The following is a 26,602-nucleotide window of genomic DNA, read 5'->3' on the forward strand; positions in this document are numbered from 1 at the left end:
GTTCAGGCACGCACACACACACACACACACACACACACACACACACACACACACACACACACACACACACACACACACACACACACACACACACACACATTCTTATGCACTCACATATAGGCACAATCACACTGACTTGTCTCTCTCACACACACACACACACACACACACACACACACACACGCACGCACACATTCTTATGCACTCACATATAGGCACAATCACACTGACTTGTCTCTCTCACACACACACACACATACACACACACACACACACACACACACACACACACACACACACACACACACACACACACACACACACACACACACAAGGACTGGCCTGGTCCCAAGAGTGTTTCATGGCCAGTGATTGTCATTCGCAGCTGCCTGTATGACCTTGATAGGGATAACAGAAGCACCACCGAGGGATGCTACTGCATACTCTCCCCCCCTCACACACTCACGCTAAATCCTCCCACTTTCTCCCTCAAAAACCACAAGGACATGGGGAGTGTACGTGTGTGTGTGTGTGTGTGTGTGTGTGTGTGTGTGTACACAGAATTTGCATGCTAATGATTGAGCATGATGATGTTTTCTTTCGACCAACTTTACACCCTCCTTGGCAGACTTTGCTTCACACACCTTGATTTTTGATCCACACACACACACACACAAAACCCAGCATTTTTTTGTACAAGTTACATAACAGATTTCCTGAAAAGTTGTGTGTGGTGTGTGTACATATTTGTGCATACTTGTGTTGCTTTTCCACAGGTTTCTGTTTGTTGCCCTACCTGACACATGACAGCAACACAGACAGACGTAGGCGTTATAAAGATTTCAATGCACACATAAATACACACACACACACACACCCTCCAGTTATGAACCATTGTTTTGGTGCTCATTCTTTGTCTGCTCAAAGGTGTTTGGTGTTGCGGAGCAGCACCACACCTCCTGTCATCCTGCCGCAGTATCATGAGCCCCACTGTCTTTCATGTTTGCTCCGCTGGTAATGAGAGTTGATAGAAAGAGGTGAGATTCTCCCTTCAGTCCTCCCACACACACAGAGGGGGAGAGAGAGACTCAGCGGAGACAAAGCCACTGGGTGCACGTTTCTATGCCATCGTGCGTGCAAGTCAGAGAGTGTGTGTGTGTGTGTGTGTGTGTGCACAGTGCAGATTATTACACTTCTCCCCTACGGAGGCATCTCCTAATCACACCAAACTTCTCTTGACACTTCAGTTACTCTTCAGCTGAAGTTACTGTGTCTATATCAGTGATCTCTCCCTCTTTGGCACGCTGTGCTTCCTTCTCTCTCACTTTCGCTCTCATTCTACATCCATTCTACACCCTAACCCCCCCCCCCCCCCCTCACGCATCTATCGAAGTTTGATGCCAAGCCATCTGTGAATCCAACTAATGTTACACCTTCTTCTTTTGGTTTTCTTCATCATCTGACCCAGTTTGTCACCCTCAGCAGCAGGTGCTAAGTGCCACCGTGATTTCTGCTCAGAAATATACCTGTCCACAGTGACAGCTATAGCACCTGTATGTGTTTGTGTGTATATGTTCACACATACATCTGTATTTATGTCCTCACAAGGATAGAAATATTAGAAAATAGAGAGGTAGGAGTTAATGCTAGACTTCCGATGTTAAGGCATTTGTATTCAACTCATAGTAAGAGGAAGCTTTCTTGATATTACTGCTGTTTGACAATATATGAGATTACAAAAAAAAAGAACAAAGCTAAGAAAAGACGGGAGTGAAAAAGGAGAGGAATAAGACAATAGCAGAAGAGAGATATGGGGAAACAGAGGAGATATTTTCAGCTTATGAATATCATCAACAAATAGCTGCCTCTTGCTGTCTTTTTATTACACTTTTGACATTTCCCTCTCTTATCGTTTGGTATGACAAACAAAAAGAGGAGAGGGACTGAGCGCCAGATGACACAGTACAGAGAAGTGGAAAATGATGAATGGAAGATATGATGTGGATGCTTAGCAGAGGAGCAAGGATGGACGTGCTAGAGAATAAAAAGCGGGGGATCAAAGAGCTCGAGGGAATAGGGTTGCTAAATTCTGGGAATTTTCAGAGCTGGAAACTTTCCATGGGAATTAATTTACAAATTGTGAAAAAACTCTGCCAATTAAATCCATTCTCTACTTTATAATCGTTGTGGCTATGTCAAAGCAATCAACTAATACAAGTGATAAACTAGAGTGAATTTTAACCTGTGTTTCTGACCACAAGTAGCTGAGACTTTGATGTGTTTTTCAGGAGTGGATTTAGATTAGGGGATTTGGGGCCCCGGGCACATGCTTGTGTAGCTGTTTACTTAAAGTGAAGAGTGAAAGAAAGGTATTACCAGCACAATGTCTTTAAATCTACTTTACGTCTATTCAAGGTGGAGCTTTTAATAGTCAAACAACATAAAAACGACAGCATATCTGAGTGCGAGTGTTCATTAAACCCTCAAGTCCCTGTACACAATTATAATAAAACCATAAGCATGAGCACAGCCGACAATCAGAGCTGTACAGAGAGTCGGAGAAAAGTTTTATCACATGGTGTGCTCTGAAAAGAGAAAAGTAGGCAGCGAAACAGCTTTTAATCAAGAATAGACAGACTGTTAGGCTACTTCCCATGGGCAGTTCAAAACCAGTGTGTCTCATATAAGCATAAATCTTTTGAGCAAACATACAGTACCCACTCCAATGATCCGAACTGGAGCCGCTGAATAGAAATGATCTAAGAGCCAGATATAATGATCCACTTTATTTTAGGATGCACATTTTTTCAAAAACTCTCTCTATTATGTATTTCATTTTTAAATACAGCCCTCATTATACCCTGCTTGAAATGAGAAAAAGATTCACTTTTAAAGCACTTTATATCTGTGTATTATAAAATGTTAGTTTTTTCATGTTGTTTATACTCATTCACATCTCACATCAACAGTATTTAATATTTTTCTATGGGTTGAAGCAGCGATACTAGAGGCCAAGCAATCAGACCGATGTGAACCAGCACGCTTTTGAACGAGCGCTGCACTAGTCAAGATAAATGCCACAGAGCTTTGGAGGGGGCTTGTGCTTCATCTGGCAAAGGCTTGTAACACTGCAGTCTCATCTCCCATGCTCTTTCAAGTGGGGAGTAGAAAGGCCTTCATTTTAGCTGCCCTTCTCATTAAAGGTGACCTCGTGGCACCCCTCTGATCACCAAGCACAGTGCAGAGGGACTGTTTAGATCCTTGACACACAGCGACAGTGCTGAGGCCCAAAGGGCCTTGTGTACCCGGGGGGGGAGGCAAATCTAGTCCAAATACTAGTTTACTAGTATTTAGACAGTAACATATTTTTGTTGTGTTTTATCTGTGAAAACCTACTTATGAGGTCAAAGAGCAGAATTTTGCCAGTGATTTTCCCTTATGGTCCTCAATTTCTTAAGTCCCCTTTCACTCAAAAATGGGCTTAATTTCCCTTTTTCCTTCCGTTAGATGTTTGAGCTTCACTCTGCACATGTTTTAGCTTCACTGTCACTTCAAGGCAGTTTTTCATATTTTTCACATTCGAGCAGGATTCGCGACATGAAAATGAGTTTGGAGCCAATTGTGCACACTTGTGTTGTGGAAAATTGAAACCTTTGGTGCCTGTATGTTGAGAATGGAAGAAAAATGAGTGATATCTTGCTTCATACAGTTATGCTTTTGAAATGAAAAATATTTGCATATTCATGGAATTTGGAATTTTGATGAGGGAGAATTAGTAGATTAGTAGAAAAGCCATTTTAAGGCTTTGAATGAAGTAATTAAAGTTATTTGTGGAATAACCATATTGGTTACAAATTATTATTATGTTTGTTTGTTTTGGACTAGTTATCTTGTGAATCATTTTGTATTATGTCCAAACATTATACTTTGGTCATTTTAGTTTATTATTGTCTTGTATCTACAAAAAAAAAAAGACTCAAACCAAGTTAAAAGATCTACAAGGCCATGGCCATTTTTCTCTACCATGGTAGAACTAACGTGCTTTGTTTTGTGTTTCTTTTTTTAACTTGCACATTCCTGTTGCTGGGCTACCTGTGGATGCCGCTGGCTACGACAGTCTCATGTGAGTACATCTAACTAAAAAGTCCCTTGGTCAGATCATTCCTGTCTGAATAAAAGAGAGAGAGAGGTTGTTTGTTTGGTTCAGAATCTCTCTCCCGTGGAGTATCAACAACAAAGATAATCTGTGTAATCTTCACACTCAATTATTAAGGAATGGATATTTATATTTATTTAATTGTTTAAAAGGAATCCTACCATGCCAAAAAGTGGTCACAGTGGGCCTCCAAAACTTTTTAAATTTTTTTTTTAATTTTACATTCGATGAATTTGCCAACTGATGAAATCAAATCAAAGTCCCATATAAATGTTTAATTGGTAGCTATCAGAGATTTGCATCACCATTCAAGGCGCAGCAAGCTCCTTTTTCTCAATTTCTTATCAAAAAATTCTAAGAAAAATGAAAAAAAAATAAAGGTAGTAACTCCTACCTAACCTTTATTCTTTGCTTCAGAAAATAGGCTGACTCAAAGTTAAATGGGAAAAGCTTACAGCGGTTAGAGTTGTTGATGTGTGTGTGTGTGTGTGTGTGTGTGTGTGTGTGTGTGTGTGTGTGTGTGTGTGTGTGTGTGTGTGTGTGTGTGTGTGTGTGTGTGTGTGTGTGTGTGTGTGTGTGTGTGTGTGTCTGCAGGTGATATCATCAGTGAAGTCAGGGAACCATTTCTTCCGACTGACAGGCCCCGGTTCTGACCAGGACCCCAAAGGTCTCTTCACCATTGACATAGACACAGGAGACGTGTCAGTCAGCCGCTCACTGGACCGGGAGGACTTTGACTCCTACGAGGTCAGTACGCTTGTGTGTGTGTGTGTGTGTGTGTGTGCGTGTGCGTGTCTTTTTGTCCACCTGGGCACTGTCTTTCTCCCTCTCTTGACACATTTATTCTTTTCCTTGTCAAGTTTGGTGTCCATGTAATCTGTATTTTGTTCACTTCTTTTCTTGACGAGAATCTAAAGTACAGACAAAATGTACTTTGAGCTACTTCTTTTTTTAATTAAGCATATGTTGAGCATACTGAAAGAAACCTCAGATGCTGGTTTGTGAAAGAGCTCTCTGATTATGCAACCTGATTACACATTTATTGGCAGTGTTATTTGAGAATACATGGGCTTCTTATTTTGTAAAAAGGGTGAATTGATGTTATCAGTTAGAAGTTAGTGGTTTCCTTTATGATAAAAGAACATAAGAGGCTGTTTGAGGAGGCCCTGTCGGGTTTGGTGCCCTCGGGGTTGTCTGCCTGACGAAAGTGTTTCTTGTAGAACAGAAAGCGAGAGAAGGGCAGAGAAAAAAAATCTACTTTTTTTAAGTCGGTCAATTGATCTTTTGCGCTTTTTCAGAAAAGCAGACGTGAGTTAGGGGTGTTCAGCTGGGTGCAAGCTGTTGATAAGCTAACTGGCTTTTGTGAAAAAAACTCTGAAATAATTCACACAGTAAGTAGCAACAGATGCGAGACGAGAGCAGACATGAGAGGAACACAGGCGAAGCCTGAAGGAACAAACTTTTTTTTGCCTTTCAGTGGTTATTTACAGGCAGTCTTGACACCTAGTAACTGTATCTAATGAATAAACTAATTAACAGATAGAATAGCTGCAGCCTTCCTTTATAAATGACCATGAGAAGAAGTGATGATCCAGTAATAGGAATAGTATTTCTAACTGGCATGGCCTGTGTTGACACATACTGTATTCTAAACACTGTGAACATCTGTGTGACAAATAAAATGTAAAAGGACTAAGAAGAAGTAGGTGTGTGAGCTTAATTCTGAGCTCTTATGTGTATTCACATTTAACATAATTAGGTTACTGAAGCCACTGAGAAAAGTTAAAGCAGTAAGTCAACATTTTGTGAAATTAACTAAAAATGAATTAGCTTTCTTGGCAATATGTCATGTTTCCCAACAGTTTTGGGGTTGTTTTTTTTAAGATATTGAACAAATTGAATGTAACGTGTTAATAAGTGAGCTTTAGATTTCTCTTTCTTCTGATTTCTCTTCAGACACATGAGCCGTGTCAGTCCTATCATCAATCAATCAAAAAAGGCCAACAAGGATATTTTCCAAAATGTCAAACTATTCCTTTAACCCTTACATACTGTTTAGGGTCAAATTTGACCAATTTTTTACATTTGAGAGCTGTAAAAACATCCTATACACATTTCTTTAAGTCTGACTTTTCCGAATGTGACCCCAAATATACAAAAATGGAAGTAGAATGCATCATTTTTTTTTTTTTTATTTGTGTGCAGCTGATACACATTTTTATACAAATGTGACCTGTGTTTATTAGAGGAAAATCAAAGCTCAGCATTCAAACATGCTGAATTCATCATATTCTATCAAATGTTGTCCTCAAACATAAAATTGATTGAAAACGTGATTGTGAAAGCCTTTTAATCAAACAGAAGGATTCTTCAAACATGTATTAATGACTGATGGGGAATTTATGAATGTGAATTGGTGTAGAGACTAATTATGAGTTAGAATATGAACAGTATGTAAGGGTTAAGGACTAGTTAAATGCTGGTTTCAGATGGGTTTTTCCCCAGCAAATGTTGAAGAGAAACCAAAAAAATGCATTAATACCGCTGCACCAGGGCGGGAGTGTCACACCTGAGACTAAATTTAAAACCAGAGAGATTTATCTGGTGGTGACAGCCTTAATCAGCATTATGTGAACTCATTTGGCCAGGGCTTGAATGTAATGGACATTCATTTATATGTAAAAGTCCCACGCTCCAGCTTTAAAATAGATTGAACCTAGTCCCTCGTTACAAGGAAAATGAAAGAAATGACCTTGAAACACAGATTTAACAGAATATTTTTATTCCTAGCAAGCTGTAAATCGTCTACCTTTTTCAAGTACCTGCATTATATTAATTTTAAACTTAAGGCAGTTTTCACTCTGTCAGCATTGCTACTGTAATTTACCAAACAAAGATTATGGACATACACAAGTACCTTCAAAGCAGCAGCACTTATCTAGTCGTTTTTTTTGCTTACGTCCTGAAAGTTTAGTGACAGCTCAGTAAAATAAAGTTTTTTGGGTCCTGGTTGGCCTTAACAAAACAAGTTGCTACAGGGAACTCTGGGGGAGGAGACGGAGAGAGAATTGGGGAAAAAAAGGACAATGATGAAGAGAGACGAGAAGAGAATGAGGGTCTGGGGACCTTCTCCATAAAGATTTGACTGTGTTCTGTATGGAAAAAGTTTAGCTCAGCTTAGAAATATTTAATGGGACAATGAGTGAGCTGAGAGGAGACAGACAGAAGAGGAAAAAGACAAAAAAGTATGGAAAAATAAGTGAAATTTAAAACTTAATCCAAACACATAGCAGAGTTAACATATCTGCAGATATACACATTATCTGAATATTATTTATTCATTGTCATTGAAGTGTTTTTTTTTGTAATAAAAGCAGATTTTACAAAGAGAGATTGTCTTTCAGAGTTTATTCTTGGATCACATACGGAGTCGGTGCCTCTGTTAGACAAAGAGCCCCCCCGTCATACTTATAGTGGTAGCTGCCTGTCACAGAGTGCTATGAACATGCTGTGATCTGTCAGTTATACACTCCTCAGCTGCATCCCGACTCGCATTCCTGCAGCACCCCGCTGATACTTGTCAGCAAACGTCAGACAGCAAGATTAAATGTCCGGCTGACGTCCTCTTATCCTAAGCACGTTTGAGTACAGAGCATCAACCGATATGAGAGCGCGCAATCATCTTCGCAGAGGAATTGTCTACCGCACACGTACAACACTGTATTACCAGATAAGGAGCTGATTTTCCATTACGTACATTATAATTTGACGTTATAAGATTGTCGCCGCTTTCTCATTTGCTGATCGCTATGAACTCATGACAACGTTAGATAAAGGCCCTGAAGAACAGTAACACTGTCCAAACATGGCTAGCGAGTCTCTTGCAAGATAAGGGGGATTGAGTCAAACAGTAAGCTACAGAATGTTATTACAGAGCACACTGTCTGTCCGAAAGAAGCTGATTTAACACTGAAACCCTTATCTTATTTTAGCAAGTTGTTTCCAAAGGCTTCCTCGCTAATATGCACCATCATCTTTGGGTGATTTGTTTCTGTCGCCTTTGGCTTCCTCGCTACCTCTGATGAATGTATCTTCTTTAAAATTGCGTTAAAGCCTTCAAAAAAACAAAACAAATGGTTCTAGTATTCAAATGGTGTTGCTGATTTTGTGACACCATGAAAAAAAAGAAAAAAGAAGAAACACCCCAAAAATGATGGAAAACATGTCACTCCTCATTCGGTGGCTATGGTTTCAAACAGACAGAGAACCAAACTGTATTGAAAGTGAGATGTAGCGAGCACTACAGCAAATAATCCAATTCATCTTAATATATTATAACAAGACCATTGTGCAGATAACAAAAAAATATTATTAACTAAAATAAATTATGGATTTTAGTTTTAACCACACCAAATGCACTTGATGTCATTATGTATCTGACTCTGATTCTAGACTGAGATGAAATCAAGTCTGCTTTCCCCCCAAAAAAAGAAAATCTCTGAGTGATTTTCCATCCTTAGTCTGATTTAATTGAAGGCTTCAGTCAATGGCTAAATAATTCCATCATGGGAAAAAAAAACAAAAAAACTGAGCCAGACTAATATGCCATCCTTTCTTTGGCCTGGAGTAAATTATCTTCTAACACAAATTAAACAATTCATTGTCTCTGGGCCATCACTAATGGTCATCATTATTTGCTACGTGATAGTTGTAATCCCTGAAGGCAAGCTTCTGTATCTTTCTGTGCACATACTGTCAGTGATGTCAAGTGACTAAGCACATTTACTAGTTAGGAGTATTTAACAATTGGAAACCACTGGCTTTCAATATGATGAAACTAACCGTAACCCTAGCCGTAACACACTGTATACTTAACCCACTAGTGGAATTTAACCGGCTCAATCTGGTCGTCATTTCAGGAGATAACACCGACATTAACATGTATAAGCTTGAGACAAACTTAACTGTAAACAGAGAGCTACTTTGCTTGCTAAGTACACATTAAATCATTTTATTTCTGTAGTCCTGGGATGATGCTAGCTATCATTGCAGTGACTGTCCTGCCATGGTGGCTTCCATAGAAACAGCTGGGAGCTACATGAATTAAATGCCCCAGAATATCAGAGCGCACAAAGGTTCCTCTGTTGTTTCCCACAGAATAAGAATAAGAATATAGTTACATTTACTCAAGTACTGTATTTAAGTACAGCTTTGAGATACTTGTACTTTACTGTAGTATTTCCATGTGATGCTACTTTATACTTCCACTCTACATTACAAATTGCTACAAATATTGTACTTTCTACTCCACTACATTTATTTGACAGCTTTAGTTACTTTTCAGATGAAGATTTGACACAATGGATAATATAATACATTGTTAAAGATGAAACCAGTGGTTTCCAACCTTTTTTGAATTGTTATGTTTTACAAAAAGCAGTGTGTATTCAGGCTCACATATTAAATGTCTTTGACTTGTTAACAGCTCCACCAAGTAGTGATTTTTCCCTCTAAACTTCTCACATGGTTTCATTTCAGCCAAAGATTAGAGAAAAAACTGAAAACTGAAAAAAACATTTGTGTATCAGAACTTAGTTTTTTCTTCTTTCCTCTCCCATTAATCATCTCACCACCCCTCACATTTGTCTGCTGACCCTTTGGAGGGGCCCCACCCCTAGGTTGGGAACCACTGGACTAAACTAGCTAACTGTATATAAAGTAGTGTAAACTAGCTCCACCTCCAGCAGCTACAACAGTAACATGCTGCTCTAACACTGATGCTTTAGTGTTAGTAAGTTTATGATGTTTGATATATAGTAATATAATATGATATATAATAATATAAAAGTCAAAGGTAGAAACTGGCACTTCTACTACTACAACTACTAATACTTCTACTAATACTATTTTTTACATTGATGTATTGGTATTTTCACTTTAGTAAAGGATCTCATATGTCTTCCACCACTGCATACTGCACATGCAAATGCAATTGTACACACATGTTGGAAACACAGGCTTCACACTCTCTCAGTGCTTTTCTTCCTCCCATCCTTGTCTGATTCAGAGCCAGACCTGCATAATATCTTGCTCTTTCCTCTTATCGTAAGGAGATAGCAAGTCCCAATCATGACTCAGAACAAGGGTCTCCTATCAAATTCAGCTTTACCTTTTTATTGATGGTCCACCAGTGTGTGCAGAATGTATTACTGTATTACTTTTATAGAGCCAAGTGGTCCTCGTAGGCTGTCCCAGTCACATTCATTTAGAGTGTCTCCTTTCACACTGTCACTAATGGCTTTTTATGAGGACGAAACATGAAATATTTATGTGGATTAAAATCACCATTATTCTAAAGGCATTGAGTGTTTCACTATTGTGCAGCAGAACTTTATTTTTCTTCTAACATATATATACCTTTTAAGTATACTGTTCATCATTAATCTACAGGAAAATTTGTGTTGACGTTTGAGATGGAAGTTAAGGAGACGATATAACAGTTGCAACATATGGGACACAAACATGTGAGTTGATCATGATATAAATCTCTGATCCGTTATGTTTTGAAGTAACATTTGAAGCAAATGTCAGAAAATGTCAAGTCATTTATTCATCAATAGATAGTAGAACATCCTGTTTCCTTTAGAGACACTTGTTTAGGATATCAAGAAGTAATTTTAGATAGAGTATTGATCCTCATGTTCAGGTTTGTATATCTCATATCTGTGCAAAAAAATACTGGTAATCACTTACGCTCTGGAAGGCCGCTGCTTGAGACCCTATGCTTACCTATCTCTTTCTGTGTTTATGCTGTGGAATGTCTTTGTCAATATTCAGTAATGCATCATTGTTTTGTTGTATAGACAACCAAGGTTGTATTGAACACTTCCTTTCACTCCTCTCTCTCTCTCTCTCTCTCTCTCACTCTCTCACTCTCTCACTCTCTCACTCTCTCACTCTCTCACTCTCTCACTCTCACTCTCGCTCTCTCTCTCTCACTCTCTCTTTCTCTCGCAGTATGATGATGAATGATTGCTATTGGCAAATAAATTCTCCCTCCTCCCCACAAGGTCATCACATATCAAAATAATATTGCCACTAGCTTTGAAAAAGATGAAATCACCAAAGTTGACGCAGTGGTATACGCTCAGCTCAGAATATATGGATGCAGAAGCTGTTGCAGGTCAAATCACAAACCAGGCAAAAATTGAAAAAATACATGTAAGAAAAGCACAGCCTACCTTCAGCACAACAACAGCAAAGGTCAGCTCAAGACAGATGGAAAGTGGGAATTCTAAGTAGGCTATTACAGGAACCGCACAAGCAAACAAACATAGCTCTAACAAAGTCAACGTTTGCTGTGTAAGAACAGACAGTGATCAGCTGGGCCACATGTTCACAAGGATTTAATGTCAAACATTATTTTCTTATTAAGCTCACTTAGGGTGAAAATGAATGTTAATGAGATGGAAAATGGAGAGGAAGGGAGAGGAGGAGGACGGGGCTTATTGCTGCAGTTATGACAAGCTTGGGTCGGGAGTGGCGGGGAAGATCTCTAATTGGCTTAGAACAGAGGAAGGATGGAACGTGAAGTGATAAATAACAGTCTTGTTTACACAGGTAGAGGGATGACCCTCAGTAATGCAGGTCATCACAACAATAAGTGTATTGAGTCCTTCGTGCGTGCTTACCTTGGAGATGCTGAGATTTGAGGGAGACGAAAAAAACCACATGGCTACACTGGCTATACTGTGGTTTATTTTGTGAAATAATACAATTCTTCTTAGAGAGACACATTTTAAAAAGGATTTTTTCAAAAGTCATCCTAATCCTAATGTTTGCAGGGTGTGACTTGCAGTAGAAAGCAGGCATCCTCCCTTGTGATGTCCTTTGACAGCAGAACTAGGAAAAAAAAAGGCACCATACACCGCTCCCTATATTCTGCCTGTCAAGCCAGAATACACATTGACAAAGGATGGCCTCACTAAAGAAAAACATATGGACCTATCTGGCCTCTAAAAAAGGCCAAGCTTTCAATTGACAGCTGTTTTGAAATTTAGATTTTCTTTGAAAAACTGTGCAAAGCTGCTCCCTCAAAACATTGTTGTTAGGTTGTCAGACTGCATAAGTAAAGCAGAATGGTTTTAACTTTAATTACCCCTTTTTGCAAAAAGTAGACATCAAACAGTGGCGTGCACTGACTGATCACTCCCTTGTGCATGTGACTCTGACTTTTGACATCAGTTTTACATGTATTTTTTTATTTCTTTGTCGAGAACAGCCTTGGGCTATAGGGATTAAACATTTGATAGTTGAATGCATTCAATTTTAAATACAAATTTTATGTTTTACACTGTTCAATGCTTTTTGAAAATTACTGATGGTAATTCTGGTGTGTGTCCAATCATTTCTGGTAATTTAATAATAATAATAAAAAACCCACACAATTTAATTTAAAAATATGACCCATATTTAATCATTTTACTTAAAAAGTTATTGAAACTACATTTTCTCTTAAAGTCTGTATACAGGTTGGAGCCTCAGGATGAAGTATGGATGCAGGACTTGTACTAATGCCTTTAGTTGATGTTGTGCCATAAAGTTTTGGAAACATATTTGCATTGATTTAAATGACTACACACCAAATTGTGAAAATAGTGAACTTAGGGCAGGGGCGTCTGGTGTCTGTCACTTCCCTGCTTTCACCCAACTGGTTATCCAGCCTTGAAAGCAAATACTATCCAATAATGATACTCACAAATTGTGTTCCATTGCATTAGAATGAATAAGGAAATGTTGTAACAGGCTAAGGGTGTAACAGTACATGTATTGGTTGTTACAGTTCATGCATGCAGTCATACCAAGAATAAGCTCCATGACACAAACAGTTGCTGTCAAACTGGTTAAAAATCCACTAACTCCAGAACAATAATTCCACTCAATCCACACGGATGTATGCTAGCTGGCTTATCCAACCTAACTTGGTTACACTGGTTAACCTGTAGTGTCATGCCATGACTAAAGGGTATGAAAAACTAGGGAAACAAGAGAAAAGTCTGCACACTGCAGCTTCCAATGCAGGTATTTATTAAGATATCACCAGCGTGACGTTTCGAGCAGAATGCTCTTCTTCAGACTAAAAATCAGTTAGAACATCACCATCTTAAATACACAAAAGGTCATGGTCATATATATATATATATATATGCAAACAAAATAATGTGTAAATACAAAGTAGAAAAAAAGAAAAAGAATAACCTATGTACATACATGCAACATGGTAGTACTATGACCCATATTTGATTAAAAAAGAAAAGAAAAATAGACAGATAGTTGTAAATAATGTTTATACATATATGTACAAAAGATATAATTCGGACCCTCAGAGCCCAATAGTACAGCTTTGGAACCATATAGCCATCATAATATCTTCATAGCTAGATTTAAAAAGAAGGCTTGGGACTCACAAGAAGGGCAACACTATTATTAAAATATGCTCCATTATCTCCACAGTCAAAAGATAGGGCATCACCGGGTACCCATCCCCTCTCTATGCGAGCAGGCTTTACACTCCGCCTTTTGATATATGACATCATTAGATTATTAATACTGAAGCATCGGTGTGTAAGCAGCATGTTACTGTTGTATTTGCTGGAGGTGGATCTAGTTTACACTACTCTACATACAGTTAGACCATAAATCAGCATAAAATAGCTGTGGGCAGGTATAATGACTCCTTGCAAGAAACAGAAAGCTTGTTTTTCTTTGCGACACAACTAAACAGTTCAGTCATAGTAACGTGTAATGTTACGGCCAATGAGCCATTGCTGGATGACCAAAATGTTATTTTGCCCCCCCCCCCCCTTTTTTTTTTTTTGTTTTTTTGTGCTGTACTAAAATTGTACTGAAGCCTGAATTTTGTGGACTGTTACACCCCTAGTATAGACTGAGTCTCCATGGTCACTAACTGAAGTCTAACCCATGATTCAGCAACAGAATAGTGCAAGGAAATAACTCACAGAAATGCAAATACAGAGTGACAGGTGCTACAAGCTGTGGACAGTCTGGTCCTTACATACTACAGTCTGTTCCAACATTTGCATGAATAACATTTGACCTGAGAGACTGCATTTCAATCATGGAAGACACACAATAACACAAACTGCACATTGTGATGCATGCCAAGAAAACTGTCATTTTATTTGGATTGGAGAGATGACTGTTTCTGAGGTACCCATGTTTATAGTTTGAAGGGGGGAATAAGGGGTCTGATGAAAGGTTTGCTGCTCTTCTCTTCAGTCACCACTTTCTACCTCCTGCTAGTATGCTCCAGTGCTGCTCTAAACATTTAGTCTAAGAATAACAGCTAATTTATAATAATCCCCTCTTTACACACAGTACACACACAGTACAAAGATGCTAGTTAAAGCATTTCAGGGCAGGTTCTGGCAGATATGTAATAAAACTCTTAGGCTTCTCATTTTTGCAGACGTAAAGCCTAATTCCCATAATTTGCTAATTTGGCGACTTTGCAGGTTTCGATCCTCATACCTTGAGGTATAAGGCACAGACTCGTGGATGCATGCACAGTTTTGTTGTTTAATCAAATTTTACAGTCACTGCTCCCCTTTATATCTGTCCTTTTGCCTTTACCTGCCCTGCCGTCGTGTTTTCTTCTGCAAAGGTGTCAGAGGGAGAGGATTTTATTTTGATTAATCCGTCAAGTTGCTGAGGTGGAAGAACAGGGACTAGGTGGAAGCCCAAGCATTGAATCTACAGTTTCTAGTGGTTAGTTGTATACTAGTGTATTCTTACGTCTATGCCTCTGTGCATATCTCTATTTAGATATATCTGTATATGCTGCAGTACCAAACTGCAATCAGCAACTACTGATTGCTCAGTCAAACAAAGCAAATGTTTTGTCATGTTTCAGTCGTGCAAATGCTGCTATTTCGGCACAAGTATGTGCAGCAGTGCAAGGTGGTAGTGGGCTGGGTGAAGTGCATTGTGTAATTTGTAATTGTTGTTTTGATTTAAACAGGGACAGTGTGCAATAAAACATTACAATTGTATAAAACAAGGAGAGATGCATTGCACCAGATTTTAGCAACTTGCTATTTTCTGCCCATAGTCCCTTGGCAGGAAGGTGGAACATTCAATACATTAAAATCAATAACAGAACTCACAAAGTTGAGCAAAATTGCAGTGATAAAATTATTACCCCCCCCCCCCCCCCCCCGCCCAACTTTAATAGTATGCTCCAGTGCTGCATTTACTCTACGATAACCAACTACAATTTATAATAATCCCCTCAACAATATAAATGGGAGGGTGTGATGATTAATGAATACACTCTCAGCCAGAATCCCCCAATCCCCAACTTTTCCCCTACTATTACTATAAAAAATATGAAATAAAAAAAACTCTAATCAAATTTTTGATTCATAAAAATGCACAGTGAGTGTTGCATGTTTTGTATCATAAAACTCACATCCTCACACACAAACAGACATCCACCACTGTTCCATATGGCAATCTAATGCCCTCCTCATTTACAGTAGGTGTAAGGTTATGAGCCTGAGGCCTAAAACAGGTGAAGCCTGTTGTCCAAATCCCACTCCTGTTTTCTGCTTGGCTGGACTGTAATTTCCTGGGCTTTAGAGAGCAGGATACGCTGCCCTGCACACAGGAAACAGGCCTGATGTGCACTTAGCCGCTGTATGTGGGCAAGAGATAAAGGAAAAAAACACACACATACACAGCACCGTCAGCACCAACATGACCACTACCTGCTCCTTGTGAGCAAACAAAACTATGGCCGTCATAATAGCCCTTACCTATAAGAAATATAACCACAACGCTTCCATGCCACAGGGTCATGCACGGTTGCATCCAATGATAATGCCTGTGGTCCATAATTTGTTTGGGTTGTTTTTTTTTCAGGGGCATAATTGTCTAGTTAACTATATTTGCAGTCACACATACAGCATATAGGATGTCCATATTCCCAAAACACCTAATCAGCATTTTTTTTGTTTTCAAAACACTTCAACTGTTAGTAATAACTTCTTGAAAGAAACTTTCTTTGAAACTCTTTTTGCAGTACGGCTCAGAGAGATTTTCTGCAAAGTTTTAACATTACTTCCTGTTTTTAAGCCTTCCTTCTGGTCAGGATCACACAACTCCGAGAGTTGTGTCACTATCCTGCTGTCCTTCTAGAAACCCCCTTAAACCCCTGCAGACACACTGCTGTGCCCCTACTCCCAGATAACCTGATTAAACAGTGAGTGCCCTGTTGCTCTGCCTCAGGCATTACCGCTGCTAATTCAGCCTGTCCGCCGCCTGCAGAGTCACATGGCACAACCCCTAATACACTCTGCCTGAGTACCAGGGCAGCTCCTCTTTCGGCTGTAGAAACCAGAGACAGAAACAGTCCCCGAATTATCTACTAAAATGGCTGACATTGACCACAAAAAGGAAGGAAAAGGACTGAATGGGTCACTGGATTATTAGAAACTATCCGGAGGGAAGTACAAAAGTAAATACTGTAAGAAGAGACAGAGCAATTCCCAGCAACAATAGTCCATTTAAAAATGAAAAGACATTCATTATTTTCTCACTCAGCTGAAAGTCATGTGTTTGTTGTCCTGATGGGGTGTAACATTCGACACTTTGTGGAGCAAACTAAGGCTAGTATTAGTTAGGAATGTCCTTATTAGGTTTATTTTTTAGCCCTGGTCTGAGTCCGAGGTATACTTTTTGTCCTATCCCACAGGTGCATTATCCTATCATTCCAATTCCATTGCTTTCTCTTTCTGTTTTGACTAGTGCCTTTAAAAAAACACCAATGTATTTGGATCCTAGGGAACCCCAGTCAAAAATACCCATTTCCACCTATGTAGTTAGAGATGGAACTATTTATTGAGTTCATGTTTGCTGTGGGTCCTAATTTAAACTCTCACACACTATCAGGGAGGATCATTTTGAAGGCTTGGTGGAAAGATAATACTTGGGATAAAAGTTGCATTTTGTATTGAAGAAAATGTTTTCATTTTACATACAGTACAGTCAAAAATGTGACTAAAATAAAATATTCTTTTTTTTTCTGGTGACATTAATTACATAACTTATAATCTTTTGAGAAGAACTAATTCATTCTTGGTTTATTCTTGGGGTCCCCAATATGATACTGATTTAACATGTACGTGGCACATTGAAATAACATGCAGCCTACTCTTATTTGGCACACTTTATTGTTCACCAGCTACTTGAGTCACATACAGTGGGAACCACTTATAGTGATCATGGCTACAGCGATCAACCACTTATATGGATCAAAAAGTTTGGGAGAGAATCATTCCTACACTATCAATCAATCAAACTTTTATTTATATAGCACCTTTCATACAGGCTAGTGCAGTTCAAAGTGGTTTACAATTCATTGATTGACAAGCTGATAATGAGACAGAACAAGTGACAATAGAAAGAAAAGTAATAAAAAAACAAAGAACAAATTAAAACACCAATGCACACAAGAGAAAATAAGAATGATAAAAATGTTTAGAACATTTAAATAAAATAAGTTTAGAAAGTAAATCAAGAAATAATGAAATAAGTAAGTATAATTGGAGAGAAAAGAGAGGGTTTATTAAAAGTTAGTCAAAACTCGGTTAAAATAGAGTAAAAACACAAAAGAAAAAGCAAATAAAAGATTAAGTTTAATTACTGTGGACTAAAACGTAGAAAAATAAGGTACAAAATTAAAAAAAAAACATCAAAACAAATGTAATACAATACATAAAATAAAAATATTATAAAACAATTTCGTTTTTAATCAAAAGCCAGGCTGAACAGGTAGGTTTTGATTTTCCTTTTAAACATGTCCACACTTTCAGCTTCTCTCTGGACTAACACTGTTTAAATCATTTGCTTATTGTAATCAAGTCTGCTTTCAGTGTTAATTTTGGGTCTTGTCCTGCAGTTTTCAGATCAGTTGGGAGTGAAGTTTAGCTTGCTGGTTAAGTACTTCCACGATCAGGCTCTCAGTGTCTCTCAACTAGATAACCCTTGACCGCATTTCAAAACTCTGCCTTGGATTCCTGACAACCACCAGCTGTAATCCAGCAATTATGGGAGGTAAGCTGTTAGCTCAGTTTCGCTAGCTCCGCCAGATGTGCCCATGGCATGCACATGTCAGCTGTTAGCCGCTCAAACTGCAGGAACCAGGCCCAACTGTACATCAGATAAAAAGACCTCCAAAGTCATTAAAAACCAGCATCCATCTCCTATATTCAGCAAGGAAACTTTTACATCATCAAAAGTTAAAATCTGAGTTTGGCGAGAAACTAGATCACTGACCGACTTGGAGACTTGTACTTTATTTTGTAACAGTCAGTAAAATTCATTAAGTAGCGATGCTGTGATGCTTCATTACTTTCTATTAATGTAACACATGTACAAATGTCAATTAGATGGTCATCTCCATGAGAAAAAAAGGAAGAAATCCGTTCTAATAATCATCCATTCATAATGATCAATTTGAGGCAGACAGACGTGATCACTATAAGCGGTTTCAATTGTATTAGAAGGTTCTAGTTCATAACCATTAAGTTGGTAACATTAAATTATTCATCTGAAATGAATGGAGGTTAAAGTGGGAGAACTCCACTCCTGGAATTGATATAACGTGATCATAGAGAGCAGTTTTACGTGAGAAGACTCTGAGTTGCTCGAACTACAAAAACCATCCACTCCCGATTTTGAAAAGTGGTGTAACGGAGTGAAGTTTCTGGCTGAATACACACTGGCTTGCAGAGAGCACGCAAACCCACTGACAGACAAATTTAATTTTGGTCCGTCATCAAGTCACTCATGGAATTGATGTTAATTAGTGACAGCTGATATATGACCTGTCGCCAGCTACGCTTGTCATTTAAAGCAGAAAGCGCTGGCTAAAAAAAAAAGAAGCTATTACCTGAATGTTTTACACATTATTCTTCACTAATAAGAGAGAGAAGAGATCAAAGAATTGCCCCAGTTTAGTGAATGTGTGTATTTTGCCACTCCGGGTGTCAGAACTCAGAGTCACTTGCACTTGTGATCTATTTCTATTTTTCTTGCGTATTCCTCTAGAGGGTCAATAGATGTTGGTCGTGGCATTATTTCCAACACGATATGAACTGTCTTTTTTTATTTAAAGAGAAATATCACAGCTTTATTGCACACTGCAGCCTTATTGATAGCATAGCTCAGCACATTATCAAAGCAGCAGCAGAGCCAGTAGCTGACAGGTAAGCCTAGTTTTCCACCAGCCCTCCAAACAGACCTCTCAGAGCCAGACAAAAGGAGATTGAATTATACCTTTGGAGAGGAGGGTGGGGGGTGGCGGGGGGCTATTTTCTACCATGATACACCATGGAGAGCCTTTGTGACTCTTTCAACGCCTTTCAGAAGCAGGATTATTATTTTTTTTTTTATCTTGCCAGACGTCCAGCTTGAATGAAAGATCTTTTCTATCATTTTCTATCTGCTCTATACTTTTAACTCCCCCCTCCTGACTCTTTTTCCACCTTCCATCTTTCGTTCAATCTCTCTCTCTCTCTCTCTCTCTCTCTCTCTCTCTCTCTCTCTCTCTCTCTCTCTCTCTCTCTCTCTCTCTCTCCAAAGACCATCTATTTATATCTTCTTTGACATTCCAAGGGCTTCTTTTCTTTTTGATGTAATGAGGAACATTTCAGATCAGGGACTCTGGAATAAGAGACAGAAAAGAAATACACACACACACACACACACACACACACACACACACACACACACACACACACACACACACACACACACACAAACACACACACACACACAATAAAACAACAATCCGATATTCCAAGTGCAGTTGTGTTTGCAGAGGAGCATGTTAACATTTTTAAAAATGATTTACCATCACCATATTCCTATTGATAACAGCTAGTAGCAGGGTTAAAATCATTAACACTGGCTTCATAAGTACACTGCAAATGAGACCACCAAGGCATACACATTTCCATTTAAAGATTTAGGGCTGCAGATATGGATTACATGCAAGACTATGCTGATATTTCATTTTCAATAAGAAGCTCCATGAATGTAAAGTTTGGACTGTAAGACAGGTTTTCTGAATGTATTAGAGCCCAGCTGGTACAGTAGTGCACATCCTATTGGGATCATATTAGATTGTATTAGACTAATATGAATGAATTATATGGGTGGGTGTATCAAATCGAAACAAATTACATCCTGAGTGTAATAAACATTTTATTCACTAAAAATAAACACGTCTGTTTATCTAAAAAAAAAAAAAAAAAAGTTCAGGAAAGCCCTGATCTTGTAAATCAAGGGTTTATTAAAGTACCAGGTGTTTCTAGTTTAACTCACTATGATGATGATGATGATGTGACAAATGTGCTCTTTAGCAGGAAACTGAACTCCCCCATTCCCTGTTGATCTCTCTCTGTGTCTCTCATGGTGAGAGCATGACAACATAACACACTTAGCAGAAGTGCTTCTTCCTTGACAGCCTGCTTCTGTGGCTTCATTTCAGTAGGTAGTCAGAGTTCTTCAACATCAAGTCAGTTTTATTTATATAGCATCAAATCACAACAGAAGTTATCTCAGGGCAAGTGTTACATAGAGCAGGTCAAGAGACACCTGATATTCCCCCATGAGCAAGCACTTAGTGACAGCAGCAAGGAAAAACTTCCCTTTAATGCAAAGAAACTTAACAGAACCAGGTTGTAGGTGCGCGGTCACCTGCTTTGACCGGTTGGTTTGATAGAGAAAGAAGGAGGAGCAGAGGAGAGAGAGAGAGAGAGACAGAGCTGTTTACAATAGCAACAATAATAATATTAATTAAAATGTTACTATAATGATAATAATAAGCATGGTAATAATAATAATCATGATAAAAATAATAATAATAGTACTCGCAGGCATTGGCATCAAGCAGGACCATGGCAGCACAGGGTCTGTAGCCATGGTGGTCCGCAACCATGACCCTGTGAGACCAGAAAGCACCAAAAGTGTTTGAAGATAGATGCAGCAGATGTGTGCAAGGCAGGGTCGCCGCAAGGGATTTGGGGCCCTATGAAAAGATATCACATTGGGCCCCACCACCACACACAGGTCATACCAACCATGCACAGTTTCTATAACCACACCTTTACCTGTGAAGAACTCAGCATCAAACTATTTTAACAGTGAAACAGTGTAAGATTGTTTTTAGGGTAGCATGACATTAAGAAAGACACTAAGTGTCTCAGCTTAGAGGGACTGATCCAGTTTCTTCCCTCTGTTATTATCTGCCGTTAGTATTGTATGTTGTAAATTAGATTTAAATACAAAAAACATTCCAAGTTGAGTCTATTGACAGCAGATTTCAGATCTGCCCCATATCCTACTTTAAATGTTGCATGTGTGCCTTTCTCCTTAGATTTTAAGCAAGGTGAATTGTTACAATAGCAAAAAAAACTTGTTGGTCGCGACTGACACATCACTAGTGGCCACAAGGGTCCGCATTGGTCTGAGTGACATACAGTTGTTAAGCTGACCGTCTCAGCCAGGGTCCTCTTAGTGCCCAAAATTTGTGATCGTGCACATGGAAGCACATCCACTGTGCATGTGCTACAAAAGCAAACTTACTGCATAAGCCTGTTTCTCTGAGTAGCATGAGTAAATAGAACAGGAATGCATGTCTTGTCTAGGCTGTCATTTTTCTTTTTCTACTTTTTCTTGTTGTTCAGTAACATTCAGACTGAAAACAGCATGAAAACAGTGCAAGCCAATAAAATAACTGTGTAGGTGTGGGCATGTTGTTCAAAGTGCAGGTGAGACAATAAAATATAATCCCGCAAGTCTGGTTGGAATAACAGATTATAGCCACAGACTGGATTTTACAACTCTCGAAAGTTATCACGCTGCGACTATGTTTACTAGTGCTCACGTGTGGAACGCATCTGTGTCCCCAGACCACAGATGTATGAAAAAGCCTTAAGGGAAGCCGATGCCTTGGGAGCTCAGCTTTGACAGGAATAGACAGGAAAAGTGAAATTCTTTTGGGAAAGAGGAAAAAAAACCCATCTCTCTCTGTTGTTATCACACCCTGCTGTACTGTAAAAGAAGGTGTATGGAAACTCTAAAAGAAGACTGAAAGGCTTTTCTTCACAAGTATAAGTGAAACATCTTATTTTCTTTAAAAAAAAGATGAATCAGTTGGTCTATAAAATATTAGGAAACATTAAAAAAACACCCACAGAACCCATGTCCAGTCTTCGAATGTTTTGTTTCTACTGATGAACAGTCCAAAACCCAGTGATACTCAATTTACCGCAATATATGGGTCAGTGACAAATAAGGGTTGTCAAGATGAGCAATTCAAAAATATAAAAAAAAAAAAAAAAGGTTTTAAAAAGCAGCATCAAGTTTGTTAAAATGTACATTATGTATTTTGCGTTGGTTTTATGTCATTTGAAAAGAGTGAATGTTCCTGAAAATGTCATATGGTGTAAACACAAAAGAAAGATAAATATAAAATATTTGATCCACCTATAGTGTATTTAAGTGTATTTATACAAATAACTACTTCATTTAAAACATCCAATGAAAAGAAAAAGTTTGGAATATTTCTACTTTTAAATTTTAAAGCATTTTGTCAATGTTTAGCAGGACATATCCTACAGCCATTTTTTCTAAATAAATATCAACAAATTATGTTAAATTTGTTAAAAACATATTGTTGTGTTGCTAAAAGTGGATTATATGTATTCCACATTTTAGTTCACATTTATTTTCCTGTATATTATCAGATTTTTATGAAAAAATACTGGTTACACCAATTGACACTGGGTTGCATCATGTCATTGATCCATATATCAGTGAAAATGAGCAAATCATCACATTTTAGAAGCTGGAGCCAGATTGTGTTTGACATTGGTTGCCATTTCATTTTCTAATTGATGAATCAACTATATCAATTATCATTTCATCCATAATTTTTTATTATGAATTTAAGTCAGTGACTCTACATCTCACCCTCCTCTACACCATCCTCACTTTCCTATTCTAAACTGATCTGACCGATCAAACTCACTTTGCTGGAGTTGCACAGTAAACAGTTTAGCAAGCTTCACAGTGATCAGATTACACCCCCCTCCTCGCTGTGTCCAAGGGAGAGCATTGAGGAGAGTTTAAGGGAGGGAAAGCTCTCCTATCTAAACGGTGTTAGGGCAGTACCGGGGGGGTTCTGCAGGGTGGAGCGTAGCCTGCTGATAAAGGCTGAGCTAAAGGACTGTTTAGGAGGTTGCTGGGGTACTATTCACCTTGGAGCTACCGCAGAGCAGTTTCACTGGGATCTTAAGAAAACGTTAGGCAGGCCAGAACCTCTTTGAATTCACCTCCCCGGCAAAGGGAGGACTACTTGAATGGCTCAGGAGGAGATGAATGCTGAGTGAATGTGAAATGAGGCGACGGCAATGGAAGGCAACAGAGACGCTTCCATATGCATGACTTGGCCCCTTTTCACCAAGCACTTCCCTTTCACTCTTCCTATTCTTGTCTGTGTTTAAGGCTTGTGATAAAGCTGCCCTAGCTCAGCTACCTTTTCCTCCACTTTTGCCACAATAAGCCCAAGTGCCCAATTGACTGTGGCTTTGGGTCACACTCCTGCCCATATCCCTCCCCTGTAATCAACCTAGCTTCTGATCTGGGCACAAAGGCCTTTCAAGACTAAAAGATAAGAGGTTTCCTTGGAGATGGAGAAGAAAAGGAGAGAGGACATATTTAAAAAAAAAAAAGAAAAGACAAAATGTTCAGTTTTATTAAGAATTTAAATTGAGAAAAATCAAAGGATGCAGAATAAAATGTTTACTTTTAATCAGTTCCTCTAATTTAGCCTTTTCTAAATGTATCACTTTTTGTTTTTTTATATTCTGTCTGTCTGGCTGGAAAAAAAAGAAAAAAAAGCTCACCTGATAGTGTACCATGCATCAAAGCTGAATCCTTACCACAGCAGCCTGGGCTCAAATCCAGCCTGGGCCTCTTGTTGCATCTCATCCTCCCCACTCTCTCTCTCTTTCCCCCCTGTTCTTCCTGTCTCTCTCAACTATTGTTATCAAATGAAGCAGCAATGCCAATGTAAAAAAAAAAAAAAAAATGCCATTACTTTAGTGCTGACTAAACTGGCTGTAGTATAATATAATAAAGCCTCTCTGTCTGTCAGTATTATCTAGGATTGCACGACCCGTGTCCCCCATTTGTACAGCCAAAATAAATAGTAGAAATCTTTAAAAAACAACAAAAAAACAAAACTAAAGGGAAATAATGTAATGAGGTATGGTGTTGCACAAGCAAATAGTACTTCTCAATTAGAAGCTTTTTCACGGATGAGAAAGCCTTTGGTAGCAAAGGAAATGAATGACATTCATAATGTATAGCCAATTTGGAATAAATTAACCATGTTTATTCATGGCATTCATGAGTACTACTGAAATAACAAACCATTACCTAGAAAGGCCTTAAAACTAACTGAGACCCATCCACCATGAGACATGAAGAGGTCTCAGTGTGATTATGACCTCAGCTCTGAGAGAAAATAGCTCTGCTCCAGCTTCTCTGACACAGTCTCAGGGCAAAATACGGAGATGGAAAGAGGAAAGCGAGAGGCTCAGTGAGACCCTGTAATGTTAACAGACAGATCTATACTCAGAGGGTTGGGCCAGGTCAGGCAATAAACACCCAGGTAACGGTCACAGAGTAGATCATCTCCGCTGTGACTGACTGCCGCCCATCGGGCACGAGCATGGCCCATCTCCTCAAATTCTCCGTGCCTTTAATGAGTCATTTTGCTCCAAATGAAATCACTGCCTCCTCTTTCACACACACGCTCACACACACATACACATATATATCCTGATTTTCAACGTGAGGAAATATTTTTCGATGATCCGTGATGGAGACAAAACGACCTCCTCCTTTTATTAAGGGGCAACTGTGAGGAATACATCGCCTCGGGTCTCGCTTAAGCTTCCCCTCCAAGCAATTTCACCTCATCCAATGCACGCACACACACACACACACACACACACACACACACACACACACACACACACACACACACACACACACACACACACACACACACTGTCTGTCATCCCAACGGCTCATTTTCTTTACACATTTTCACCAAAAGATAATAACTTTAGAAAATCTGTTAATTGAATTTTAATTAGATTTAAACATATAAGTGCAATTTTTATGTTTCGAACATGTTGGGAATTCTCTCTTTGTTAAGTCGTTGGCAGTTTCCCTTGAGGTAGAAGTAATTGATGATGGTGTGTATAGTACTGTATGTGCAGTATATCTTATACATGCTATACGCTGTAGGCTGATTGGGTCTCAGAAGACCTTATTTCACATATTCCCACATGCTAATATTAAGTTCCCACATACGTACTGAAAAACATGCATTACCTTTCACTTAAAAAAAAAAAAAAAAAGATATCTGTCATGCACAGACAAAATCATATGCATTTTCTCTCTGCAGTCTTTCATTATGCAAATATCACTGTAGAAGGAGAGGAAGCATGTGGTACTTTAGGTGAGGATTTGCACAGGCGTCCGACCAATGAGGGCCATTGAGGATTCATTTGCTTCAAAAGTAGCTTTTACAGAAGACTCATCACTATGAAGTGCAGAAGTAACAGCGCACAGATGAGTGTAGAGTGAGAAAGATACTGCACTTTTACCAAAATGTATTTGATCAATATTCCCATTGTTGCAAAAACATTAATTTAACCAAACTCAGTATTTCACATGCTGTACAAGCCTGCAGAGTTAGAAGATTATTCTTCCTAATTTGTTTTGAGACAAAATCAGTGATAGTCATTCATCACCACTTGCATATACTCCAGGCAAAGTATCAGACTTGCTTTTCTGTTGTGTTTGTTTATTGTATTTTATGTACTCCGTGTCAAACATTGAGCTGCAGCCACATTTGTATTGTAAATTATAGTAAATTATTCAAGGTGTGCACGAACAGACAAAATCAAACAGCATTATTATACTGAATATTGCAGCCAATAGAGTTAAAAGTGGGGAGTGTTATTTTGAGCCTCCAAAGGTTAATGTGCACTGTCACTGTCATTCATACATTCAGTTGGAATACTTCCAAGGCTCAAAATGCACATTAAAATCTCCTCTCTGAAATCATAAGTGCAAAAGAAATGAGTAACTGGGTTGGAAAATATCAGGTTTTTTTTGATGAAAGGTCAAAGTGTACCAGAGAAGTAAACTCTCAAGATGTTCTCTATTAAAACTCTATGCCATGAAAACTCTATTACAGGCTCGTGGGTATTGTTGAATTTGGAGCCATCTTTCAGGCCAAATTGTTGTAAAAAAAGCTTTATCCGAAACACAGCT

At 38.7% G+C, this 26,602-nt stretch overlaps 1 protein-coding gene across 1 annotated transcript in view; it reads left to right on the forward strand.

The window, feature by feature from the left end:
• Positions 1-26,602, forward strand: part of cdh13 (cadherin 13, H-cadherin (heart)) — a 270,635-nt gene that overhangs the window by 68,760 nt on the left and 175,273 nt on the right. Inside the window, exons 6-7 of the mRNA XM_062421569.1 lie at positions 4,118-4,123; positions 4,751-4,903. Of these exons, the coding sequence (XP_062277553.1) occupies positions 4,118-4,123; positions 4,751-4,903 (159 nt within the window). The remainder of the gene's footprint in view (positions 1-4,117; positions 4,124-4,750; positions 4,904-26,602) is intronic.

The sequence above is a fragment of the Scomber scombrus genome, chromosome 6 (genome assembly GCF_963691925.1).
Source record: "Scomber scombrus chromosome 6, fScoSco1.1, whole genome shotgun sequence".
NCBI lineage: Eukaryota > Metazoa > Chordata > Actinopteri > Scombriformes > Scombridae > Scomber > Scomber scombrus.